General features: G+C 45.8%; 1 protein-coding gene across 1 annotated transcript in view; it reads right to left on the bottom strand.

Annotated features, from left to right (window-relative positions):
* Positions 1-909: 909 nt before the first annotated feature.
* Positions 910-24,051, bottom strand: part of LOC129858884 (collagen alpha-1(XI) chain-like) — a 269,909-nt gene continuing 246,767 nt past the window's right edge. The window contains 13 exon segments of the mRNA XM_055928121.1: positions 910-3,434; positions 3,588-3,821; positions 4,624-4,692; positions 7,162-7,274; positions 9,672-9,918; positions 10,048-10,101; positions 10,207-10,242; positions 10,364-10,417; positions 11,804-11,911; positions 12,692-12,745; positions 19,415-19,468; positions 19,813-19,920; positions 22,598-22,651. Coding sequence (XP_055784096.1) covers positions 3,288-3,434; positions 3,588-3,821; positions 4,624-4,692; positions 7,162-7,274; positions 9,672-9,918; positions 10,048-10,101; positions 10,207-10,242; positions 10,364-10,417; positions 11,804-11,911; positions 12,692-12,745; positions 19,415-19,468; positions 19,813-19,920; positions 22,598-22,651 — 1,332 coding nt within the window. The 3' untranslated portion in view covers positions 910-3,287.

Genomic DNA, 24,051 nt, shown 5'->3' on the forward strand with positions numbered 1-24,051 from the left:
GCCTCAGAAATTGCAGCCCAAATAAATGCTGCACAGAGTTCAAGTAACAGACACATCTCAACATCAACTGTTCAGAGGAGACTGTGTGATTCAGGCCTTCATGGTCAAATTGCTGCAAAGAAATCACTACTAAAGAACACCAATAATAAGAAGAACCTTGATTGAACCAAACATGCGTAATGGACATTACACCGGTAGAAATCTGTCCTTTGATCTGATGAGTCCAAATTTGCAAATTTTGGTTACAACCACCGTGTCTTTGTGAGGCGCAGAGTAGGTTAATGGATGATCTCCGTATATGTGGTTCCCACGGTGAAGCATGGAGGAGGAGGTGGAGTTGCTTTGTTGGTGACACTGTCAGTGATTTATTTAGAATTCAAGGAACACTTAACCAGCATGGCTACCACATCATTCTGCAGCGATACGCCATCACATCTGGTTTGCGCTTAGTGGGACTATGATTACAATTTCAACAGGACAATAAACCAAAAACAAACCTCCAGGCTGTGTAATGGCTCTTTGACCCAGGAGAGTGATGGAGTGCTGCATCAGATGACCTGACTTGCACAATCATATGACCTCAACCCAATTGAGATGGTTTGGGATGAGTTGGACTGCAGAGTGAAGGAAAAGCAGCCGACAAGTGCTCAGCATATGTGAGAACTCCTTCAAGACTGTTGTAAAACCTTCCAGGTGAAGCTGGTTGAGAGAATGCCAAGAGTGTGCAAAGCTGCCATCAAGACAAAGGGTGGCTACTTTGTAGAATCTCAAATATAAAATATATTTTGATTTGTTAAACACTTTTTTGGTTACTACATGATTCCATATGTGATATTTCACAGTTTTAATGTCTTCACTATTATTCTACAATGTAGAAAATAGTAAAAATAAAGAAAAACCCTTGAATGAGTCAGTGTGTCTAAACTTTTGACTGGTACTGTGTATATATATTTTCTTGTACCAGATGCAATTCTGATACACACGCAGATTTTTAAATTAAAGTGGATTCAGAAATAACAGTATTGTAATTTTTTTTCTTTTTTTTTAAAGTTTATTCATTATCAAAACGCACCTTTTTTAGCACCTCTTAATTTTTGTGTGTTTTGAACAAACACCATTGTGGTATTTAATTTTGTACAGCACCTGTAGAATCCAGAAAAGAGGTCTCTCTCCTTCTCTCTCGCCGCTCGATCTCCCTCGTTTTTCTCCTGTTCACCTTCCTCTGCAACACCTTCAAATGTCCTTCGTCTTTGCGCCACAACAGGTTTAAGTCATGTGATTCTAGCCCTAAAAGGGCAAGAAGTCTTGTCCTGGTAAAACATATATACACGGCAAGAACCTGTTCGCTACATAATTTTCTGATTCAAAACTTGCATGTGGTATGGAAACAGGTGAGGGGGCTGGGTACCGGGGTTAGATGGTATGGAAACAGGTGAGGGGGCTGGGTACCCGGGTTAGGTGGTAGGGAAACAGGTGAGGGGCTGGGTACCCGGGTTAGGTGGTATGGAAACAGGTGAGGGGCTGGGTACCCGGGTTAGATGGTATGGAAACAGGTGAGGGGGCTGGGTACCCGGGTTAGATGGTATGGAAACAGGTGAGGGAGCTGGGTACCGGGGTTAGATGGTATGGAAACAGGTGAGGGGGCTGGGTACCCGGGCTAGGTGGTATAGAAACAGGTGAGGGGGCTGGGTACCGGGGTTAGGTGGTATGGAAACAGGTGAGGGGGCTGGGTACCGGGGTTAGATGGTATGGAAACAGGTGAGGGAGCTGGGTACCCGGGTTAGGTGGTATGGAAACAGGTGAGGGGGCTGGGTACCGGGGTTAGATGGTATGGAAACAGGTGAGGGGACTGGGTACCGGGGTGAGATGGTATGGAAACAGGTGAGGGGGCTGGGTACCGGGGTTAGATGGTATGGAAACAGGTGAGGGGGCTGGGGACTGGGGTTAGGTGGTATGGAAACAGGTGAGGGGGCTGGGTACCAGGGTTAGATGGTATGGAAACAGGTGAGGGGGCTGGGTACCCGGGTTAGGTGGTATAGAAACAGGTGAGGGGCTGGGTACCGGGGTTAGGTGGTATGGAAACAGGTGAGGGGGCTGGGTACCCGGGTTAGGTGGTATAGAAACAGGTGAGGGGCTGGGTACCGGGGTTAGGTGGTATAGAAACAGGTGAGGGGGCTGGGTACCGGGGTTAGGTGGTATGGAAACAGGTGAGGGGGCTGGGTACCGGGGTTAGGTGGTATGGAAACAGGTGAGGGAGCTGGGTACCGGGGTTAGATGGTATGGAAACAGGTGAGGGGGCTGGGTACCCGGGCTAGGTGGTATAGAAACAGGTGAGGGGGCTGGGTACCGGGGTTAGGTGGTATGGAAACAGGTGAGGGGGCTGGGTACCGGGGTTAGATGGTATGGAAACAGGTGAGGGAGCTGGGTACCCGGGTTAGGTGGTATGGAAACAGGTGAGGGGGCTGGGTACCGGGGTTAGATGGTATGGAAACAGGTGAGGGGACTGGGTACCGGGGTGAGATGGTATGGAAACAGGTGAGGGGGCTGGGTACCGGGGTTAGATGGTATGGAAACAGGTGAGGGGGCTGGGGACTGGGGTTAGGTGGTATGGAAACAGGTGAGGGGGCTGGGTACCAGGGTTAGATGGTATGGAAACAGGTGAGGGGGCTGGGTACCCGGGTTAGGTGGTATAGAAACAGGTGAGGGGCTGGGTACCGGGGTTAGGTGGTATGGAAACAGGTGAGGGGGCTGGGTACCCGGGTTAGGTGGTATAGAAACAGGTGAGGGGCTGGGTACCGGGGTTAGGTGGTATAGAAACAGGTGAGGGGGCTGGGTACCGGGGTTAGGTGGTATGGAAACAGGTGAGGGGGCTGGGTACCGGGGTTAGGTGGTATGGAAACAGGTGAGGGGGCTGGGTACCGGGGTTAGGTGGTATGGAAACAGGTGAGGGGCTGGGTACCGGGGTTAGGTGGTATAGAAACAGGTGAGGGGCTGGGTACCGGGGTTAGGTGGTATGGAAACAGGTGAGGGGGCTGGGTACTGGGGTTAGGTGGTATGGAAACAGGTGAGGGGCTGGGTACCGGGGTTAGGTGGTATGGAAACAGGTGAGGGGGCTGGGTACTGGGGTTAGGTGGTATGGGAAAGGGTGGGGGGCTGGGTTGAGGAGTTTGGTTGCTGGGCTGGGGGGCTTGGTTGGGGTTGTTGGTATCCAAAATGTCTTGACTTTTTTGCTGACCCCGCCAACTGTTTTTTATGTTAGCCAGGGAAGCGGTTAGCCAAGGAAGCGGTTAGCCAAGGAAGCAGACTGGACCCACTTCAAATCCAAACTTCTGGCTGGCATCTCCAAAGTCATTCAACATGACATCAATGATGGGAACCTGATCGATCTTGGGAGTATTAATCTCCATCACAGTCTTTCCGTAGCCCTTCCTCGTCTGTAAAAAGAGAACGGGGGGAAAAAACGAATTAACATTGTTAAAAGTCCAACAAAACAACCAATGGGGACATTTTACATACTTGCGAGACTTTCCCAAAAGTACTTGAACAATCACTATTACAGACAGGCAGTATCGATGAGCAGCCCTTACCGCACATCCGTCTGTGAGGGCCCTGACGTAAGGGTTGCTGTCGTAGGACATCTCCTCATCGTTAGATCCTAGGAATCGCAGCGCCTTGTCGTAACTGTCTGCGGTCTCATCGTGCCACACCACAGACTGGTGGCAGCTATAGGTGAAGTTCTGCCTGGCCGATGCAGTCAGTAGTTTCAGGAAGGTCATCTGAACTTCACTTATTGTGTTACCGGCTGCGTCAACGTATGAAAACTGTTTATTGGAGGAGGGTGTGAGAGAAAACAGAAAATAGATTCAGAGGTCAGAAATGAAACATGGGATTGGTCACAATATACTGCTTAGGAGTGTTTTATCCCAAGAGTTCTTATAAAACACGAGAAAGGCTTACAGAGAAACACTTCCAAAAATACTCATTCAAGGCAGAAAGGAGTTGGAGCACTTAACAAAAAAATAATATATTTTTATTTTAGCTCACTTTACTCCATTGTACAGGAAGTCAAGCTGACTCCTTCCTCCTCCACTTCTCGAATTAGTCCTTTTGGAAGTTTTTTTAAAGATTTTTGTCATTGTTGTTGAGCACCCCTCTTTTCCTTTATTTCCTGAATCAAAGGCTCCCCCTGATACTCTTCTTCAAAAACATTCTGTCAATATCAGTTATACAATCTCTCTCTCAGGCGTTGGGCCAAACTGAGTCTCAAAGAGATAGAAAATCCTATTTTCCTCCTCATCTTTAAGCCTCCTTCGTCAATCCCAGACTGTATTAAATATGAATGAGAAGGGGCTGAAGGGGGCTGGTGAGAGGTCTTATATGAGAGGTCTGGATTCCTTTGTGGCTAGAAACCTGGGGTCACTTCCAGAGACAATTTTATCTCTCTCTCTCTGTCTTCTATCTCAACTTCTACTTCTGAAGAGCCTCTGTACTGACAGACAGAAGCCAGAGAAGGCCAAGTGGGAGCCTGAGAAATCATTTTAGTTTAGTATTGTGAAGAGGAGACATTTCTTTTGAGAAGAGAACAGTGGAGAATGAGAACTTGGCGTTGAGGGAAGTACTTACTATTTTACCATGCTCAAATTCACTGAACCACGACCCTGGAAGTTCTTTGGGCCATGAAGATATTCTGACCTGTTGGAGCCAAACACATGAAGCACTTAGAATAACACGTTTTCTTCCTACAATGTAAGCGCTGGTTCCTGGAATTAAGTTTAGTTTTGATCCATTAAAAGTCGTGTACTATACAGCTAGATACCCCTTTTCGTCAGATCTTAACATACAGGAAAATCACTACAGTATAGTAATTCAATAACAAATGTGTATATCATGTTGTTTATGCTCATACAGTTTGTCTAAATACATTTCACTGTAAGGTCTGTTGTATTCTGTGCATGTGACAAATACAATTTGATTCGTATGCTAGTGAGGGTTATGGGACTGCGAGATGCATGTTTGGGGATGTTTGATGAGTTCACCGCTTGGTCATTTACATTGAACCGAACTTGTTTGGTGATAGCCTTTGTGAATTTGACATTTTACATACATACTGTATCTCTGTGAAATGTAATGTAAAGTCATTACTAAAAATAGATGCATTGAACTAAAAGGGTTGTAATTGACATTGGTAATTGTTAAGACATACAATATAGACAAACTGTATGAGCAGAAACAAAATTATATACACACTTGTTTTGTGCGGGACTGTCTTTATGTTACGTGTGTGTGTTTTTAGGTAGAGGTGTATTTATTTTTCTAATTTATTTTATTATTATTTTTTTTATTTCACCTTTATTTAACCAGGTAGGCAAATTGAGAACACGTTCCCATTTACAATTGCGACCTGGCCAAGATAAAGCAAAGCAGTTCGACACATACAACAACACATAGTTACACATGGAGTAAAACAAACATACAGTCAAAAATACAGTGAAAAATAAGTCTATATACAATATGAGCAAGTGAGGTGAGATAAGGCAGGTGAAGGCAAACAAAATATATATAAATAAATAAAAATATAAAAAGGCCATGGTGGCGAAGTAAATACAATATAGCAAGTAAAAAAATAAAAAAAATTAAATAAAATAACAAAAAAGTAGAGATAGTAGAGATAGAAAAAGTAGAGATAGAAATAATGGGGTGCAAAGGAGCCAAATAAATGAATAAATAAATACAGTAGGTAAAGAGGTAGTTGTTTGGGCTAAATTATAGATGGGCTATGTACAGGTGCAGTAATCTATGAGCTGCTCTGACAGCTGGTGCTTAAAGCTAGTGAGGGAGATAAGTGTTTCCAGTTTCAGAGATTTTTGTAGTTCGTTCCAGTCATTGGCAGCAGAGAACTGGAAGGAGAGGCGGCCAAAGGAAGAATTGGTTTTGGGGGTGACCAGAGAGATATACCTGCTGGAGCGCGTGCTACAGGTAGGTGCTGCTATGGTGACCAGCGAGCTGAGATAAGGGGGGACTTTACCTAGCAGGGTCTTGTAGATGACCTGGAGCCAGTGGGTTTGGCGACGAGTATGAAGCGAGGGCCAGCCAACGAGAGTGTACAGGTCGCAGTGGTGGGTAGTATATGGGGCTTTGGTGACAAAACGGGTGGCACTGTGATAGACTGCATTCAATTTATTGAGTAGAGTGTTGGAGGCTATTTTATAAATGACATCACCGAAGTCGAGGATTGGTAGGATGGTCAGTTTTACAAGGGTATGTTTGGCAGCATGAGTGAAGGATGCTTTGTTGCGGAATAGGAAGACAATTCTAGATTTAACTTTGGATTGGAGATGTTTGATGTGAGTCTGGAAGGAGAGTTTACAGTCTAACCAGACCCCTAGGTGTTTGTAGTTGTCCACATATTCTAAGTCAGAGCCGTCCAGAGTAGTGATGTTGGACAGGCGGGCAGGTGCAGGCAGCGATCGGTTGAAGAGCATGCATTTAGTTTTACTTGTATTTAAGAGCAAATGGAGGCCACGGAAGGAGAGTTGTATGGCATTGAGGGTTGTTAACACAGTTAATTACTTGGCACCCTGTGTTTTGGGTTATTCAAGTTGTTCGCTGCGCCCTGTATGTTTGGGCTTATTCATGTTTTGTGTGCAATAGTAATGAGCACTTATCGCAATTGGAACTCTGCGTCTGATTCCTTCACATTTTTACATTTACATTTTAGTCATTTAGCAGACGCTCTTATCCAGAGCGACTTACAGTAGAGTGCAGACATTTTTATTACATTTTACATACTGAGACAAGGATATCCTTACCGGCCAAACCCTCCCTAACCCGGACGACACTATGCCAATTGTGCGTCGCCCCACGGACCTCCCGGTTGCGGCCGGCTGCGACAGAGCCCGGGCGCGAACCCAGCCCAGCCTGGGCGCGAACCCAGAGACTCTGGTGGCGCAGCTAGCACTGCGATGCAGTGCCCTAGACCACTGCTCCACCCGGGAGGCTCGGGTTCACCCACCTAGTCCCGCGTGACAGTATGAGTGATCCTATTAGAACATTATTTAGAATCGAACAAGACTATGGCTTGACTCTATGCTTAACTTGATAGTATGAGCAGGTGTGTGTGTGTGTGTGTCGTCCTATTGGAGGAAATGAAATGCTACTCACTCCTCTGAACTTGTTATCTGGGAAGATGCAGGTCTCTCCTCCAGCCGTGAAGTTACAGTGGACAGAGAACGAGTCCCCTGAACATCCCTGGTTAGGATCTATCCAGTACTCGCCTGTGGAACAAAACCCAACGACACAATAAAATACCTGAATCTGTAGTTGTCTCTAGTTCTAAGGTTCCACCGACAACCGAAAACTACAAAATGTCACTAATTCGTTTAACTGTTCTATGAATCAAATCAAATTTATTTATATAGCCCTTCTTACATCAGCTGATATCTCAAAGTGCTGTACAGAAACCCAGCCTAAAACCCAAAACCGCAAGCAATGCAGGTCTGGAAGCACGATGGCTAGGACAAACTCCCTAGAAAGGCCAGAACCTAGGAAGAAACCTAGAGAGGAACCAGGCTTTGAGGGGTGGCCAGTCCTCTTCTGGCTGTGCCGGGTGGAGATTATAACAGAACTATTGTAACGGTGGTCCTCCTCCTCTTCAACCGAAGAGGAGGAGTAGTGATTGAACCAAGGCGCAGCGGGTTGTGATGACATAATTTTAATAAAACAAGACGGGAAAAACACGAAACGAAACCACTTGAAATAATTAACAAAATATCAAAACAAATGTAGACAAACCTGAACTATACGAACTTACATAAAACACTAAGAACGCACAAACAGGGAAAATAGACTACACAAAAGGAACGATGTACAAACAAACCGAACAGTCCCGTATGGTGCGACAAACACTGACACAGGAGACAACCACCCACAACGAACACTGTGAAACAACCTACCTAAATATGACTCCCAATTAGAGGAACGCCAAACACCTGCCTCTAATTGAGAGCCATACCAGGCAACCCTTAAACCAACATAGAAACAGACAACATAGAATGCCCACCCAAACTCACGCCCTGACCAACTAACACATACAACAAACTAACAGAAATAGGTCAGGAACGTGACAACTATGACACCTGTGTGTTTGATCATGGAAGATTACAGATTACGTACATCATGCTAATACATGTCATGCTTAAATAAATATAAAAAATAATATGTTCATATGTTTAGCAACAACAGATCTTCTAACATTCAGTGTAAACATTTAAAAAGGTACTAAGTGATGTGATGTCAGTACTTGGCCGAAACAGGTAACACTCCTTGCGTCTTGTATTAATCCACGTCCTTGTTCCAGCCATAGACCAAATGGTACAGTTGTAAGCCATCTTGTATCTACAGTATACCGTACCATTTCAAGACAACCGTATGGCTATTTCATATAGAGGGTTAACTACTGTTCATAGCATGTTTGTGTCTGATCTGAAATCCTGCAGCTGTGGCCTTGGACTTTTTCATGTAAAATGTCAGAAGTTTGATTATGAAAATGTATTTTATTGTAATTCTAAATTCTCAAACTAACACAGATTACCGGTGTGTCTCTGAATGAACATAATGTGTAATACTGCAGATCTGACAGAGCTGAGGGTGTCACCATATTCAGGAAGAAAAATGTGAATGTTACGGTGTGAATTACCACCTCTGTCCCAAAGCAATTTGAATGTCTAGTCCTAAATGTGGGCCTTGGGTAAAAATGCCCAACTAACGTCAGTGGGAGATTATTGTCATCCTGCGGCCATCTCAATTGCTCTTAGAAAATTGTCTGACTTGCTGTCTAACTATGAGACATCTGAATTATTCATAGTTGGGAGTAAATGAGTCCTTGGTCTCAATGGGTTGTCCTGAGTAAATAAAAGTAGGAAGAATGACCTGCCATTTCTCTGTATCAAGTTTGGCAAAAACAAAAGTTCCTCAATGAGGTCTGTTAATGTTAGGTCTAACCTCAATGAGGTCTGTTAATGTTAGGTCTAACCTCAATGAGGTCTGTTAATGTTAGGTCTAACCTCAATGAGGTCTGTTAATGTTAGGTCTAACCTCAATGAGGTCTGTTAATGTTAGGTCTAACCTCAATGAGGTCTGTTAATGTTAGGTCTAACCTCAATGAAGGTCTGTTAATGTTAGGTCTAACCTCAATGAGGTCTGTTAATGTTAGGTATAACCTCAATGAGGTCTGTTAATGTTAGGTATAACCTCAATGAGGTCTGTTAATGTTAGGTCTAACCTCAATGAGGTCTGTTAATGTTAGGTCTAACCTCAATGAGGTCTGTTAATGTTAGGTCTAACCTCAATGAAGGTCTGTTAATGTTAGGTATAACCTCAATGAGGTCTGTTAATGTTAGGTATAACCTCAATGAGGTCTGTTAATGTTAGGTCTAACCTCAATGAGGTCTGTTAATGTTAGGTATAACCTCAATGAGGTCTTGTTCTCAGTGCTTTTCAAATTCACCACTGCAATGCACTCTACCTGAAAATATATCATATACATTCCAATGGCATCGCTACAAAATGAGCAAACAGCATTCACGGCTTCCTTGTCTAGATAAACAAAATGGCCACAAATCACAGCCATAGCATTAGCACATTACCCATGATTCCCCCTCTCTGTGACTCACCGTTGGTGAACTCTGGGTGGGCGAGCTGCAGGTCTTTGCAGGTCCTGGCTGGGTTGTTCTGTGTGCCCATGGGGTACTTCATCCTCTCCATGTCCTGTTTGAGGTTGTTGAGCGAGCCAAAGATGTCCTCCATGCCCTCTCCGTAGTCCATCATGGTAGCCGCTGCGTCCGCCTGCATGTCTGCATGTCTGTGGTTCATCTTGGGCGACTGGATGGGCAGTGGCTGGATCACCTCACCAGGGGGACCCTATAGAGGAAGAAAGAAATATCCCACAGTGTCACAGCGATTTCTACAAATAACTTCCAGCTAAAGAAAGAAGTGCCCTATTTTCGGTCTTAGAGAGGACACCAACATAAAAGTAAAAGTAATACTCACAGGAGGACCAGGTGAACCAATCGTACCGGTGTCTCCCTTCTGACCAGCAGGACCCTGGAAAGAGCATGGAGATTTAGACATGTTGTTAATTCTGGATTTCACAAACACTCCTATAAAATGATAAAAAAATGATAAAAAGAGTTGTTGAACAGAACTTACCGATGAACCCTTAGCTCCCTTAGGACCTCCAGGGCCCTAGAAAAGACAACGAAGATCAGTGATCAGTACAGAGATGACTATATTGTATCATTACTTGGACATGTTAACTATGAGATTATACTTTAAATAAACCAGAGAAAACAGGGGGCGGCCTTACAGGCAGACCAGGAGGGCCAGGGGGACCGAGAGGACCTGAAGCTCCACTGATACCCTGGGGAGAAGAGACCAGACATCAGTAAGACAACAGTGGGACGACAGTGGGACTACAGTGAGACAACAGTGGGACGACAGTGGGATAACGAGTTGTAGATTGCAAGGGAAACATTAACAACCTTTTGCAACGTTTTCATGAGCCCTGAAAAGTTGCTGGTATTTCCGATGTCTTTGTGCTATTTTGGTGAGTAATACAGCTTGATGAATGGCGAACCCCAATCGTCTGTTTCTCAACCCTAACATAGAGACAGATAGATGGAGACCCGTATTCTTCTGTTTTTCAAGCCTAACATAGAGACAGATAGATGGAGACCCCCATTATTCTGTTTGTGAAGCCTAACAGAGATACAGTCCCTTCGGAAAGTATTCAGACCCCTTGACTTTTTACATATTTTGTTAGGTTACATCCTTATTCTATAATTGATTCAATTGTTATCAATCATCACATTACTCCATACTTTCTTTTGACATTTTTGCTATTTTACAAATAAAAAACTGAAATATCAAATAATTTACTTAGTACTTTGTTGAAGCACATTCGGCAGTGATCACAGCCTTGCGTCTTCTTGGGTATGACGCTACAAGCTTGGCACACTTGTATTTGGGGAGTTTCTCCCATTATTCTCTTCAGATCCTCTCAAGCTATTTTCAGGTCTCTCCAGAGATGTTCGATCAGGTTCAATTCCGGGCTCTGGCTGGGCCATTCAAGGACATTCAGAGACCTGTCCTGAAGCCACTCCTACGTTGTCTTGGCTTTGTTGTCCTGTTTGAAGGTGAACCTTCGCCCCAGTCTGAGGTCCTGAGCGCTCTGGAGCAGGTACTTTGCTCCGTTCATCTTTGCCTCGATCCTGACTAGTCTCCCAGTCCCTGCCATTGAAAAACATCCCCACAGCACGATGCTGCCACCACCATGCTTCACCGTAGGGATGGTGCCAGGTTTCCTCCAGACGTGACGTTTGGCACGAAGAGTTCAATCTTGGTTTCATCAGACCATTAGGTGCTTTTTGGCAAACTCCAAGCAGGCTGTTATGTGTCTTTTACTGAGTAGTAGCTTCTGTCTGGCCACTCTACCATGAAGGCCTTGATTGGTGGAGTGCTGCAGAGATGGTTGTCCTTCTGGAAGGTTCTCCCATCTCCACAGAGGAAGCTTGTATAATTGTGTATGAGTAATGGTCAAGTCGAGTATTTATTTAGGAGTGGTATAGGCTCAATGCATAAGTCTATACGAGTGTTAGCTGCACCGTATCAAGCAGATAATGTAGCATTATGAACGACTTGTTCAGTCAACAGTAGGTGGCGGCAATCACACCAATTACATTTTATTTCCTGCTGGAAGGTAAATAGGTTGACGAATGGCAAGGTGATGAGGTCATTAATCACTTACACCGTCGCCCTTGCCTCCGTGAGAACCCTGGGGTCCAGGCAGGCCTCCATCTCCCTTCTCTCCCTGCTCGCCAGGGGGTCCAATCAGACCGATCAGACCTGGATGACCCTGTAGGACACAAACAAACAAGAGCAGTAAGGATTGGGACCATTGAGAACACACATGATACTTACAGTAAAACGGTTTAGAAGACGATTCCGTGCCTGGCACCAGTACAACCCTGCTATAGCTGTTACCATTCCATCAAGTCAAATACAAAATTGGAAACACTCATTCTACACATCTGAAATCATTTTCACAGATTTTTTTTTTCTTTTCTTCGAATGACAAATAGTTACCCAGAATTTCTCTAAATGTAACTGAGGACAATATCCACAACAAACGTCTGGAAAATATGAGTGCCCTCTTCAGTCCCATTGATCTGAAAACATGAAAAATGGCCACACAAATGAAGAGCTGCCAATCCTGCTCTCAACATTTGTGTCTGGCCATAACAGCAGTGTCCTGTGCTTCATTACTGACTTCACGGGCAGATCTGACGCTCTGCATCAAATGGTGCCGGCAATGTGGTAGGGTCCTATTCAATTCAAACTGGCTACCAGATTTCTCCAAATGTCACTTTTAGTTTGCTGCATATTCAGAGTAACTTTTAGTTTCAAACACTAGTTGTATCGAATACATGAATTTAAATGTATTGCTCAACCGAAAAATTTAGTTTGACCTTTCTAGAGAACCTGGTTATAAGGTTTAGATGAGTGGAAGGTCCAATCCCAGCCACGCTCATGGCCATCGTCTCCAACCCACTACAGGTTAAACTCCCAACCCCTTCTCGGATCGGAGAAATCAAATCAATAAGTTCTTTAGGAGGGGAAATTGAGGCGGGCTCACCTTTTCACCCTTGGTGCCGGGGTCACCCTTCAGACCTGGGAGACCAGGGGGTCCCTAATTATCACAGAGACAAGATGGTTAGACATCAATTACACCACGTCGGGAGAGAAAGAACGGAAGGAAAAAATACCTAGAGAGAGACAATGAGATGGACAACTAGAGAGAGAGTAATTAGAGAGAGAGAGAGCACTATAAAAAGAGAGAGAGAGAAGAGAGTGAGAGAGAGGAGAGGAGAGAGAGGCTGACTTTTTGTCTTTCTTTACTGAAACTTTCTCATTTCATTTAAACCCCTCCCCCCCTTTAAAAATAAAACACCAAAATATATCCTGTACTGCATACATGTACCATACTGACCTTTCCATCTACCACATGATACAAACCACCATCACCAACAATACCCAAAACAACATCACCAAAACAACAATACTGTCACGTTCCTGACCTGTTTTCCTTTGTTACGTATTTGTTTTAGTTGGTCAGGGCGTGAGTTGGGTGGGTTAGTCTAGGTTTCTATTTCTATGTTGGCTTTTTGTCTTCGGCCTGGTATGATTCTCAATCAGAGACAGGTGTGTATCGTTTGTCTCTGATTGGGAGTCATACTAAGGCAGCCAGGGTTTCACTGGTGTTTTGTGGGTGTTTGTTCTTGTGTCAGCGTTTGGGCCACACAGGACTGTTGCAGGTTAGTCACGTTTGTTGTTTTGTTAATTTGTAGTGTTTTGTTGGTTTGCCATTAAATCATGAATACTTACCAATCCGCATCTTGGTCCGATCCATTCTCCTCCTCGTCTGAGGAGGAGAACGACTACGACAACCTTTACAAATACCCAACACAACAATACCCAAACCAACAATACCCAAAACAACTCACCACTTCTACAACCGTATATACAAAACATCTTCCCCAGCTATACAGACAGCCCCCAAAACACACTGTATATCCCAAAAATCTTCCCCAGCTATACAGACAGCCCCCCCAACACAACGCATCTCCTGAAACATCTTCCCCAGCTATACAGACAGCCCCCCCAACACATCTCCTGAAACATCTTCCCCAGCTATACAGACAGCCCCCCCAACACATCTCCTGAAACATCTTCCCCAGCTATACAGACAGCCCCCCCAACACAACTCCTGAAACATCTTCCCCAGCTATACAGACAGCCCCCCCAACACAACTCCTGAAACATCTTCCCCAGCTATACAGACAGCCCCCCCAACACATCTCCTGAAACATCTCCACACTTTTTATCATTCTATAGAAGTCAAACTGAACCCTAAGGCGCGCAGAGACCATCCTATTAAACAATAGTAAAGGGTCTGTTATCCCCCGACCTTTGACCCTGTTCCGCCTTGTTAGCCAACTTTGCCTGAGCAAACATAAAATTCAACAACACACATTTGGCCTTCTCCTTATTTGAATACCTGTATCCCATTATAAACATCCCAACAGTATAAACCACCCCCAACCTCTCACACAGACATTCCAACAGTGTAAACCACTCCCAACCTCTCACACAGACATTCCAACAGTATAAACCACCCCAACCTCTCACACAGACATTCCAACAGTATAAACCACCCCCAACCTCTCACACAGACATTCCAACAGTGTAAACCACCCCCAACCTCTCACACAGACATTCCAACAGTATAAACCACCCCAACCTCTCACACAGACATTCCAACAGTATAAACCACCCCCAACCTCTCACACAGACATTCCAACAGTATAAACCACCCCAGCCTCTCACACAGACATTCCAACAGTATAAACCACCCCCAACCTCTCACACAGACATTCCAACAGAGACATTAATGGCGTTAACCTGGTGCACACAGAAAACACATGAATCACAGTTTCTCTCATTACACAGAAAGGACACCCCTGCACGACTCCCGGTTCAACCCGTGCCAACCAGCTGTTAGTGGCCAGGGCTCCATGAAGAACCCTCCACTGGAGGTCCCCTGACCTCTTTGGTACTGGGGGTTTGTAGAGCCCCCTCCATCTAAAACCCACCAAACTCTCCGCCCCACATAGACCCTGCCACTGATGTGCCTTCACTCCTGTTAGGCTCCTAATGTTCCTAACCTTAACGCAGAGGTTGTAGAGGGCTTTACATCCCACCACTTCAAACTCTACCCAGGCTCAGAGTGTTAAAATCTAACAAGTCCTCCAGACCCCCTTGCCAGTCTCCAGTCTCTGCCGTCACCTGCAGTGGCGAAACATTGGTGGCCCCTCCCCCCATGGCCACTCAAACACCCCCTTACCGGCTCAGACAGTGCCTCCTGGACCCTTTTCAAACACAAGTTGTAATCATGAATATAAATGTATTGATCAACCAAAATATTTAGTGTTTCTGCACCGCCTTTAGCCGGAAAGCAGCCATCCTGCTCTCCAGTTCCACCAGGCCCTGTCCTCCTTTGTGGACAGTCATATACAACACTGCCGCCCTCAGCCAGTGATGGCTCGACCAGAAAAAGTCCACCAGCTTGAGTTGCAGGTCTGCGAGCAGACCGGCGGGGGGGTTGAGGAAAGCCAGTTTATGCCAATGGGAAAATGCCACCAGGTTGTTGATTATCAGCACCCTCCCTCTATATGACACTTGGGACAGGAGCCACCTCCACCTGGCCAGTCTTGACACTACTGCCTGTGACAGCCCCTCCAAGTTCTTCCTGACCCACTTCTCCGAATCCAGGTACACCCCCAACACTTTAAGCCCTTCACAAGCCCACTGCAAACCCCCTGAAAGCAGAGGGGCCCTATCCCCCCATGCCCCACATAACAGAGCTTTGCTCTTGCCCCAGTTTACTTTAGCTGATGAATCTCCCTCGTACACCTTCAGACTGGTCTCTAGTGCACATCCTGACCATCACAGAAACATCATCTGCATATTCTGACACTGCTATGCCTGTCACCACATCCATGCCTGTCCAGCACACTCCCTGCAGTTTCCTGTGTAGCAGTCCCAAAAAAGGCTCAATGGCTAGTGTGTATAACTGCCCAGATAGAGGGCATCCTTGTCTAATGCCCCGTCTTACCCAGACTGGCCTACTGAGCCCCCCTCCCATCTTGACCATACATGACGCCCCAGCATACAATATCTTCACACAAGTCAAAAACCTCTTCCCAAACACAGACATCACATAAACAGATACTCACGGTCATCTCTATCAAAGCCTTCTCTTGATCTAAAGACACCAGACCAAAGTTCACATTAGAACCTCTCGACAAGTCCAACATGTCCCTGATTAAGAACAAGTTGTCCGTGATTGAGCGTCCCGGTACACAATATGTTTGGTCCTTATGTACTATCGAGTCCAAATGGGACTTCAGTCTGTTAGAGAGGACATTGGCAAATATCTTGTAGTCCACACAGAGCAATGCCACAGGCCTCCAGTTCTTAAGTTCACACAAGTCCCCTTTTTTGGGCAGGAGAGTCAGAGCTGCCCGACGGCAGCACATCGGCAACTCTCCTACCCCGACGCATTCACGCAACACGCAAAAGAAGTCCTGTCCAATTATTCCCCAGAATTTTTTATAAAACTCCACTGGGAGTCCATCGACTCCCGGTGCACGACCGGGGGACATCTGGGTTACGGCCTTTGCCAGTTCATGAGACAACAGAGGAATGTCCATTTCATCCCTCTGTGCCAGAGAGAGCTTAGGGAGTCCTGCGAACAAGATCTGAGCACACATAGGATCACACACTTTTACCCTATACAATTCAGTATAAAACTCCACAGTCCGCTCCCGCATCTCCCCCACCACAGAGGTCACCCGCCCATCAGGCAGCCGTAGACAATGCATACCCTTGGCTTCACCGCTCTGTCTTTCCAAACCAAAGAAGGAGCAGGGAGCATACATCACCTTAAGCATGGATAACCTAGCTCTTACAAGTGCACCCTTTGCTTTAACATGGAAAAAACTACCCAGGTCCCTACGTAATTCAGCTAAATTAGCCTGGAGACCTACATTGCCTTGCCCCACCATCTCTACCTCCATCTCACTAATACACCGTTCTAGTTCCCCCAATACTCTCCTAGCCTCTGAGGATGAGAGAGCTGTGTACTGTTGACAGAAAAGCCGAATTTGGACTTTCCCCACATCCCACCATTGACTCAGAGACTCATACTCCTCTCTTCACTGCCCCCACCTTTCCCAAAAGGTCTGGAAACCTGAGCAAAAAGTGGCATCTTGTCAGGCGCTACCTCTGAGAGTTCCTGTCTAAGCCACTCAAATAGAACCCCCCTCTCTCTAGCTGTGTTAGGTGCATACACATTTACAACAACCACCGAGCCACTGCCTGTTCACCCCGCTATCATCCAGAAGGTGAGGTCAGTACAGGTGCATATATTGTACTCTATACCATCTACTGCATCTTGCCTATGCCGTTTGGCCATCGCTCATTCATATATTTTTCATCTATTTTTTTTTATTCATATATTTTTATGTACATATTCTGTATGTGAAATTCTGTATGTGAAATTGTTAGGTTAGATTACTTGTTAGATATTACTGCACGGTAGGAACTAGAAGCACAAGCATTTCGCTACACTCGCATTAACATCTGCTAACCATGTGTATGTGACAAATCAAATTTGATTTGATTTATAAAGACAAAATCCATGTTGTTAATTTCTGCTTTTACAACAAGCAGCCTACCCCTACACGCCTCCTTTGAGGAGCACATTTTTACAGACAGACACGGTACAAAAATGTGTCCCATGGCTCAACACTTGCCCCTTTCCACCAGAGCCCCCAATCGACTTCATTCACCACATCACTATGCGTCTCCTGCAGAAACAACACCTGTACTTGTTTTTGTTTTACATATTCACCCAACACACTCCTCGTTCCCGCATCTCTGGCGCAATTTAGATTAAGTGAGCCTACCTGAAGAGTCTCCATAAGAAGTGGGAGAAAAGCCAGCAAAGAAAGAGACCAATAGCAAAGCTCAAAAAGACCCTGTGTCAGAAAGAAACTCTACATTTAAACAGTGTCTGAAGGTAAACCTTTACGCACTGTTGTGACCCACTTCCTCAACCTAAACCGTTTCCTGGGTGAGAGGACACCATGCCCCTCATTGTTCAGAGCATGTTGTACTGATTTTACAAATTTTCTCGGATCAGAAAAAAAATCCTCAAGATTAACTTTTTTACCCTTAGTCTCATTCAGGAAGCTTGTCAGTTCTCTCAACGTGTACTTTGACCCCTCTGCCTGACTGGCTGTCAGCTCCGGACCCATTGAAGAAGAGTCTGAAAAAAATAACTCCTCTTCCTCAGACTCACTTTCCTCCTCATCTCTATCTCCCATCCTGACCACCTGCCCTTTCTCTCTGGTCAGGGCCTCACCCACAGCAACAGGCAAAGTTTCCATGGTGCCTTTGTCCACACCCTTTTTCCTTTTCCGCTTGACTCCCTACTCCTCCCCCCTGGTCTCTTACACTTCCCCACTATACTATCCTCATCCACTAGGATAACCTGACTAGACCCAGCCTCGGCTACCCCACCATCCATAGCATGACTAGACCCAGCCTCATCTACATCACCATCCATAACCTGACCAGACCCAGCCTCATCTACACCACAATCCATAACCTGACTAGGCCCAGTCTCAACTACCCCACCATCTCTAACCTGACTAGGCCCAGCCTCTGCTGTCTGCATTTCATTACCCCCTGCATGTTGACCTCGATTTCCCCCACAGGCGCTGGCAAACCCTGCATAGAGCCCCTCCCCATGCCTCACTTTAAAATGCACATTTAGCTGTTGCTCATTGTTATTCAGAAACATAAACACTTGCCTCCTGAACGAAACAACGTTCTTAACGGCATCTGCCTGAAAGCCTGCCGACACGGAACCCGCTAGCAAACTACCCAAAACCACTCAGCTCTTTCCTGATTTGATCATTCGTAAAAAAACGGAGGCAAATTTGCAAATACCACTCTTGTTGAAGGGGTAGAGAGAGGTGAAATTGGCACCAACACACCCCTTACAAATATTCCACTAGCAATTAGCCTACCAATCAAATTTGCTCCTTTCATGAACACAACCACAGCTTTGTTCATTCTAGAAGCAGAATGTATAACTTCAGCTCCTACCTGTTCACCGACTGCAAGCAGAACCTCCTCCACTTTAACTCCATGCTCAGGAAAACACCTGAATCCATGCCATATTGACAGCGTCTTCTCCGCGCTAGGCTGAGAAGCCATCGCGCAAACAGCACCTTCCAAACCCCAGGAAACTAAAACTCTGCCCTCCTCCACCCTAACGTTGAAAAAACCTGTGGATACCGCTAAAACAAATAGTGCATTAAACCTCCACCATAGAAAATAAAATTGAAAGAAAACACCAAGAAAATAATCAAGAAAATTAGTTAGGACAGAGCCCTCCACATCAAACACTCAAACTCCAAAAACCTCCCAGCATGCACTGCGAGAGGGAGAGAGGAGAGGAGAGAGAGAGAGAAGAGCACTAGAGAAGAGAAAGAGAAAGAGAAAGAGAGAGAGAAAGAGAGAAAGAGAGAGAGAGAGAGAGAGAGAGAGAGAGAGAGAGAGAGAGAGAGAGAGAGAGAGAGAGAGAGAGAGAGAGAGAGAGAGAGAGAGAGAGAGAGAGAGAGAGAGAGAGAGAGAGAGAGAGAGAGAGAGAGAGAGAGAGAGAGAGAGAGAGAGAGAGAGAGAGAGAGAGAGAGAGAGAGAGAGAGGGCTTATTATCTCTGCTGACCATAGGTCCAGGTGGGCCGTCTTGTCCAGAAGAACCAGGAAGTCCTTGTTCACCCTGAGAAGAGAAAAGCCATCCAATTATAGTCCAGTATTACAATCTTCTGTAACTCCCATGGCCTCATATTGATTTCCTGTGCCCGGCACCATGATTCATTGCAGGAATACCACAAAAAAAGTGTGTTTGAATAAACAACAGAAATGTATAAAGGACAAGCCAAATGGTACTATCGATTATTCCATGAGCACTGTTGTCAGACGGCTTTAGGACTGTTTGGTCTCTCTCTCTCTCTGTGTGTGTGTGTGTGTGTGTGTGTGTGTGTGTGTGTGTGTGTGTGTGTGTGTGTGTACCTGTATATGTGAATTTAAGGAAAGATGATGAACTTAGGATCTCAGACTTACAACGGGGCCGGGGATTCCACGCAGACCTTCTGGACCTGTCTTTCCCGAGGGCCCCTGTGGGCCGACGGGGCCAGCTTTACCTGGGGGTCCCTCGGCTCCAGACTCACCCTATAGTACAGGACAAGACTGTCTCAATGACACAACTCTAGATGTCCACATGTCATTTCCATCTGGTTCGATAGATGCTCTCTGTGTAATGTCATGCGTCTGTCTAGCAGGTAAACAACATGTCTTTATGTGTTCTGGATCTCTTCATGTGTTCTGGATCTCTTTCTGTGTTCTGGATCTCTATATGTGTTCTGGGTCTCTCTATGTGTTCTGGATCTCTTCATGTGTTCTGGATCTCTTTCTGTGTTCTGGATCTCTATATGTGTTCTGGGTCTCTCTATGTGTTCTGGATCTCTTCATGTGTTCTGGGTCTCTTTATGTGTTCTGGATCTCTTCATGTGTTCTGGATCTCTTCATGTGTTCTGGATCTCTTCATGTGTTCTGGATCTCTTTCTGTGTTCTGGATCTCTTCATGTGTTCTGGATCTCTTTACGTGTTCTGGATCTCTTTACGTGTTCTGGATCTCTTTCTGTGTTCTGGATCTCTATATGTGTTCTGGGTCTCTCTATGTGTTCTGGATCTCTTCATGTGTTCTGGATCTCTATACATGTTCTGGATCTCTATACGTGTTCTGGGTCTCTCTATGTGTTCTGGATCTCTTTATGTGTTCTGGGTCTCTTTATGTGTTCTAGATCTCTTTATGTTTTCTAGATCGCTTTATGTGTTCTGGGTCTCTTTACGTGTTCTAGATCTCTTTATGTGTTCTGGATCTGTTTATGCCCTCTGGGTCTCTTTATTTGTTCTGGGTCTCTTTACGTGTTCTAGATCTCTTTACGTGTTCTAGATCTGTTTATGCGTTCTGGGTCTCTCTATGTGTTCTGGGTCTCTCTATGTGTTCTGGGTCTTTTCATGTGTTCTGTGTCTCTTCATGTGTTCTGGGTCTCTTTATGTGTTCTGGGTCTCTTTATGTGTTCTGGGTCTCTTTATGTGTTCTGGGTCTCTTTATGTGTTCTGGATCTCTTTATGTGTTCTGGATCTCTTTATGTGTTCTGGATCTCTTTATGTGTTCTGGATCTCTTTATGTGTTCTGGATCTCTTCATGTGTTCTGGGTCTCTTCATGTGTTCTGGGTCTCTTCATGTGTTCTGGGTCTCTTCATGTGTTCTGGGTCTCTTTATGTGTTCTAGATCTCTTTATGTGTTCTGGATCTCTATATGTGTTCTGGATCTCTATATGTGTTCTGGATCTCTATATGTGTTCTAGATCTCTTTATGTGTTCATAATGATCTAACCCCTAACAACAGATGATAGACTGGGTTCTTATGCACTTCACGTCCTTGTCGTGCGTAGTGTCAAAGAGACATTCCTTCTACTGCTTGGAGCCTCACGTGACTATAGCCTAGTCTTATGTTCACAGAGCAGCATAGATAACATCTGGAGGGTTTAGGTAACAATGGGACTCTGTGATTGATGTGAAACAACAATGCCCAGTCTCAACCATAGCAGAGTGGGAGAGGCCTAGAGACAACTGGCAAACAGACTTGTGACATGTCAGAGCTAGATACAGCACAGTACGTTTCCACAAATGAAGGTACAACACATAGTAAACACATTAAAAACACACAAACTGAATCTGAGCTAAAATAGGCTGTGTGAGTCCATACATTTCAATCTGATCTTGAGTGGAAAACCTTCAAACTCCCCCGACTTCCTGAGGGCTGTGTGTTTTAATTTGGGAGGAGGGGAGAGAGATTAAAGGACAAGGGAAGAGGGGACAGGGATGAGGGATGAGTGGAGAGGGAAGAGTGGAGAGGGAAGAGTGGAGAGGGTGGAGGGTGAAGGAAGAGTGGAGAGGGAAGAGTGGAAAGGGTGGAGGGTGAAGGAAGAGTGGAGAGGGAAGAGTGGAGAGGGTGGAGGGTGAAGGAAGAGTGGAGAGGGAAGAGTGGAGAGGGTGGAGGGTGAGGGAAGAGTGGAGAGGGTGGAGGGTGAGGGAACAGGGAAGTGGGGTGAGGGGTGAGTGGAGAGGGAAGAGTGGAGAGGGAAGAGGGGAGAGGGTGGAGGGTGAGGGAACAGGGAAGTGGGGTGAGGGGTGAGTGGAGAGGGAAGAGTGGAGAGGGTGGAGAGGGATGAGTGGAGAGGGAAGAGTGGAGAGGGAAGAGTGGAGAGGGATGAGTGGAGAGGGAAGAGTGGAGAGGGAAGAGTGGAGAGGGATGAGTGGAGAGGGATGAGTGGAGAGGGAAGAGTGGAGAGGGTGGAGAGGGATGAGTGGAGAGGGAAGAGTGGAGAGGGAAGAGTGGAGAGGGTGGAGGGTGAGGGAACAGGGAAGTGGGGTGAGGGGTGAGTGGAGAGGGAAGAGTGGAGAGGGAAGAGTGGAGAGGGTGGAGAGGGATGAGTGGAGAGGGAAGAGTGGAGAGGGAAGAGTGGAGAGGGATGAGTGGAGAGGGAAGAGTGGAGAGGGTGGAGAGGGATGAGTGGAGAGGGAAGAGTGGAGAGGGAAGAGTGGAGAGGGTGGAGGGGAGAGTGGAGAGGGAAGAGTGGAGAGGGAAGAGAGAGGAGAGTGGAGAGGGATGAGTGGAGAGGGAAGAGTGGAGAGGGATGAGTGGAGAGGGATGAGTGGAGAGGGTGGAGGGTGAGGGTGGAGGGTGAGGGAACAGGGAAGTGGGGGCATGGGGGTTTGCTGTTGAGTCTGGAGTTCTTGCTGCTCTCTGGGTAAAGGCTGCATTGACTTTGTAGGTTACCTTGGTGCCCTTCTCTCCTTGTCTACCCTCTGTACCGGCAGATCCTGGGGGGCCCTGGGGAAGATGAGAAGACACGCTTTAGTATCACACAGCAGAGTGTTCGTGTGTGTGTGTGTGTGTGTGTGTGTGTGCATGCATGCGCATTAATAATGTTTGTGAGTGTTTGTTTTTTAGTCTGTGCATGTCTGCATGTGCAGTCAACAACAACATTGTGAGGGCAGTAATTCAGGTCAATTGTAACAAATCATTACAGTGAAATACATCCGTTAGACATCAATCAAACACACCAGTAAGAACCCAGAGTTGTGTTTGCTGTGAAATATTTCACTGAGGAAATAAGAAGTTGCTTGAACAAACTTTTGGCTACGTGGCTGAACTTGAAGATGTAAAATAAACAAATACTAGTACGTAGTAATATTGACATTTTAGTCCTTCAACAGATGCTCTTATCCAGAGCGACTTAAGTAGTGAGTGCATACGTTTTCGACACTGGTCCCCCGAAGGAATTGAACCCAAGACCCTGGAGTTGCAAGTGGTCCATGCGCTGCCAACTGAGTCACACAGGACCATAACACAACCTCTAAAATATTTCATTCCTGAATTAGGGGTTGAAAATGACAGTGATAAATCCATTAACCAGTTCATATCTAGTAGTTTCAGTATTCCCCCCCCCCCCCCCCCCCGGGAACATCTACATTCAATCACACACGGATGACAAAACAGAGTCTTGATCAAATCTCCTTGAAAAGTACACCTCAATCTATCCACACCTCTGCAAAGAAAATCTGTTTGACTGAAAGGGAGTGTGGACATGCTTCATACCCATATAACAGAACTGCTTACACACACACACACACACACACACACACACACACACACACACACACACACACACACACACACACACACACACACACACACACACACACACACACACACACACACACACACACACACACACCTCTCTAGGCTCCGATCACTTCAAGGGTTTCCTGGTGATCTGTTCTTTCTGGCCACCTCTCAGCCTAAGGCTGTCTCTTTCAACTATACAAGGGGTCCTCACATCAAAACCACATGCAGTGCACAGAGAGGCACACTTCTCTGATCAGACAGCATGGTAAAGCAGGGATGGCAGCAGGAATATGTGTTTTGACTGAGTTCCCATGTAGAGATGGCAGCAGGGTTAAGTGTTTTTAATGATGTAGAGATGTGGTCAAACAGGGCTGTGTGTTTTGACTGAGTTCCCATGTAGAGATGACAGCAGGGCTGTGTGTTTTGACTGAGTCCCCATGTAGAGATGACAGCAGGGCTGTGTGTTTTGACTGAGTTCCTATGTAGAAATGACAGTAGGGCTGTGTGTTTTGACTGAGTTCCTATGTAGAGATGACAGCAGGGCTGTGTGTTTTGACTGAGTCCCCATGTAGAGATGACAGCAGGGCTGTGTGTTTTGACTG

Source organism: Salvelinus fontinalis, chromosome 7 (assembly GCF_029448725.1).
Source record: "Salvelinus fontinalis isolate EN_2023a chromosome 7, ASM2944872v1, whole genome shotgun sequence".
NCBI lineage: Eukaryota > Metazoa > Chordata > Actinopteri > Salmoniformes > Salmonidae > Salvelinus > Salvelinus fontinalis.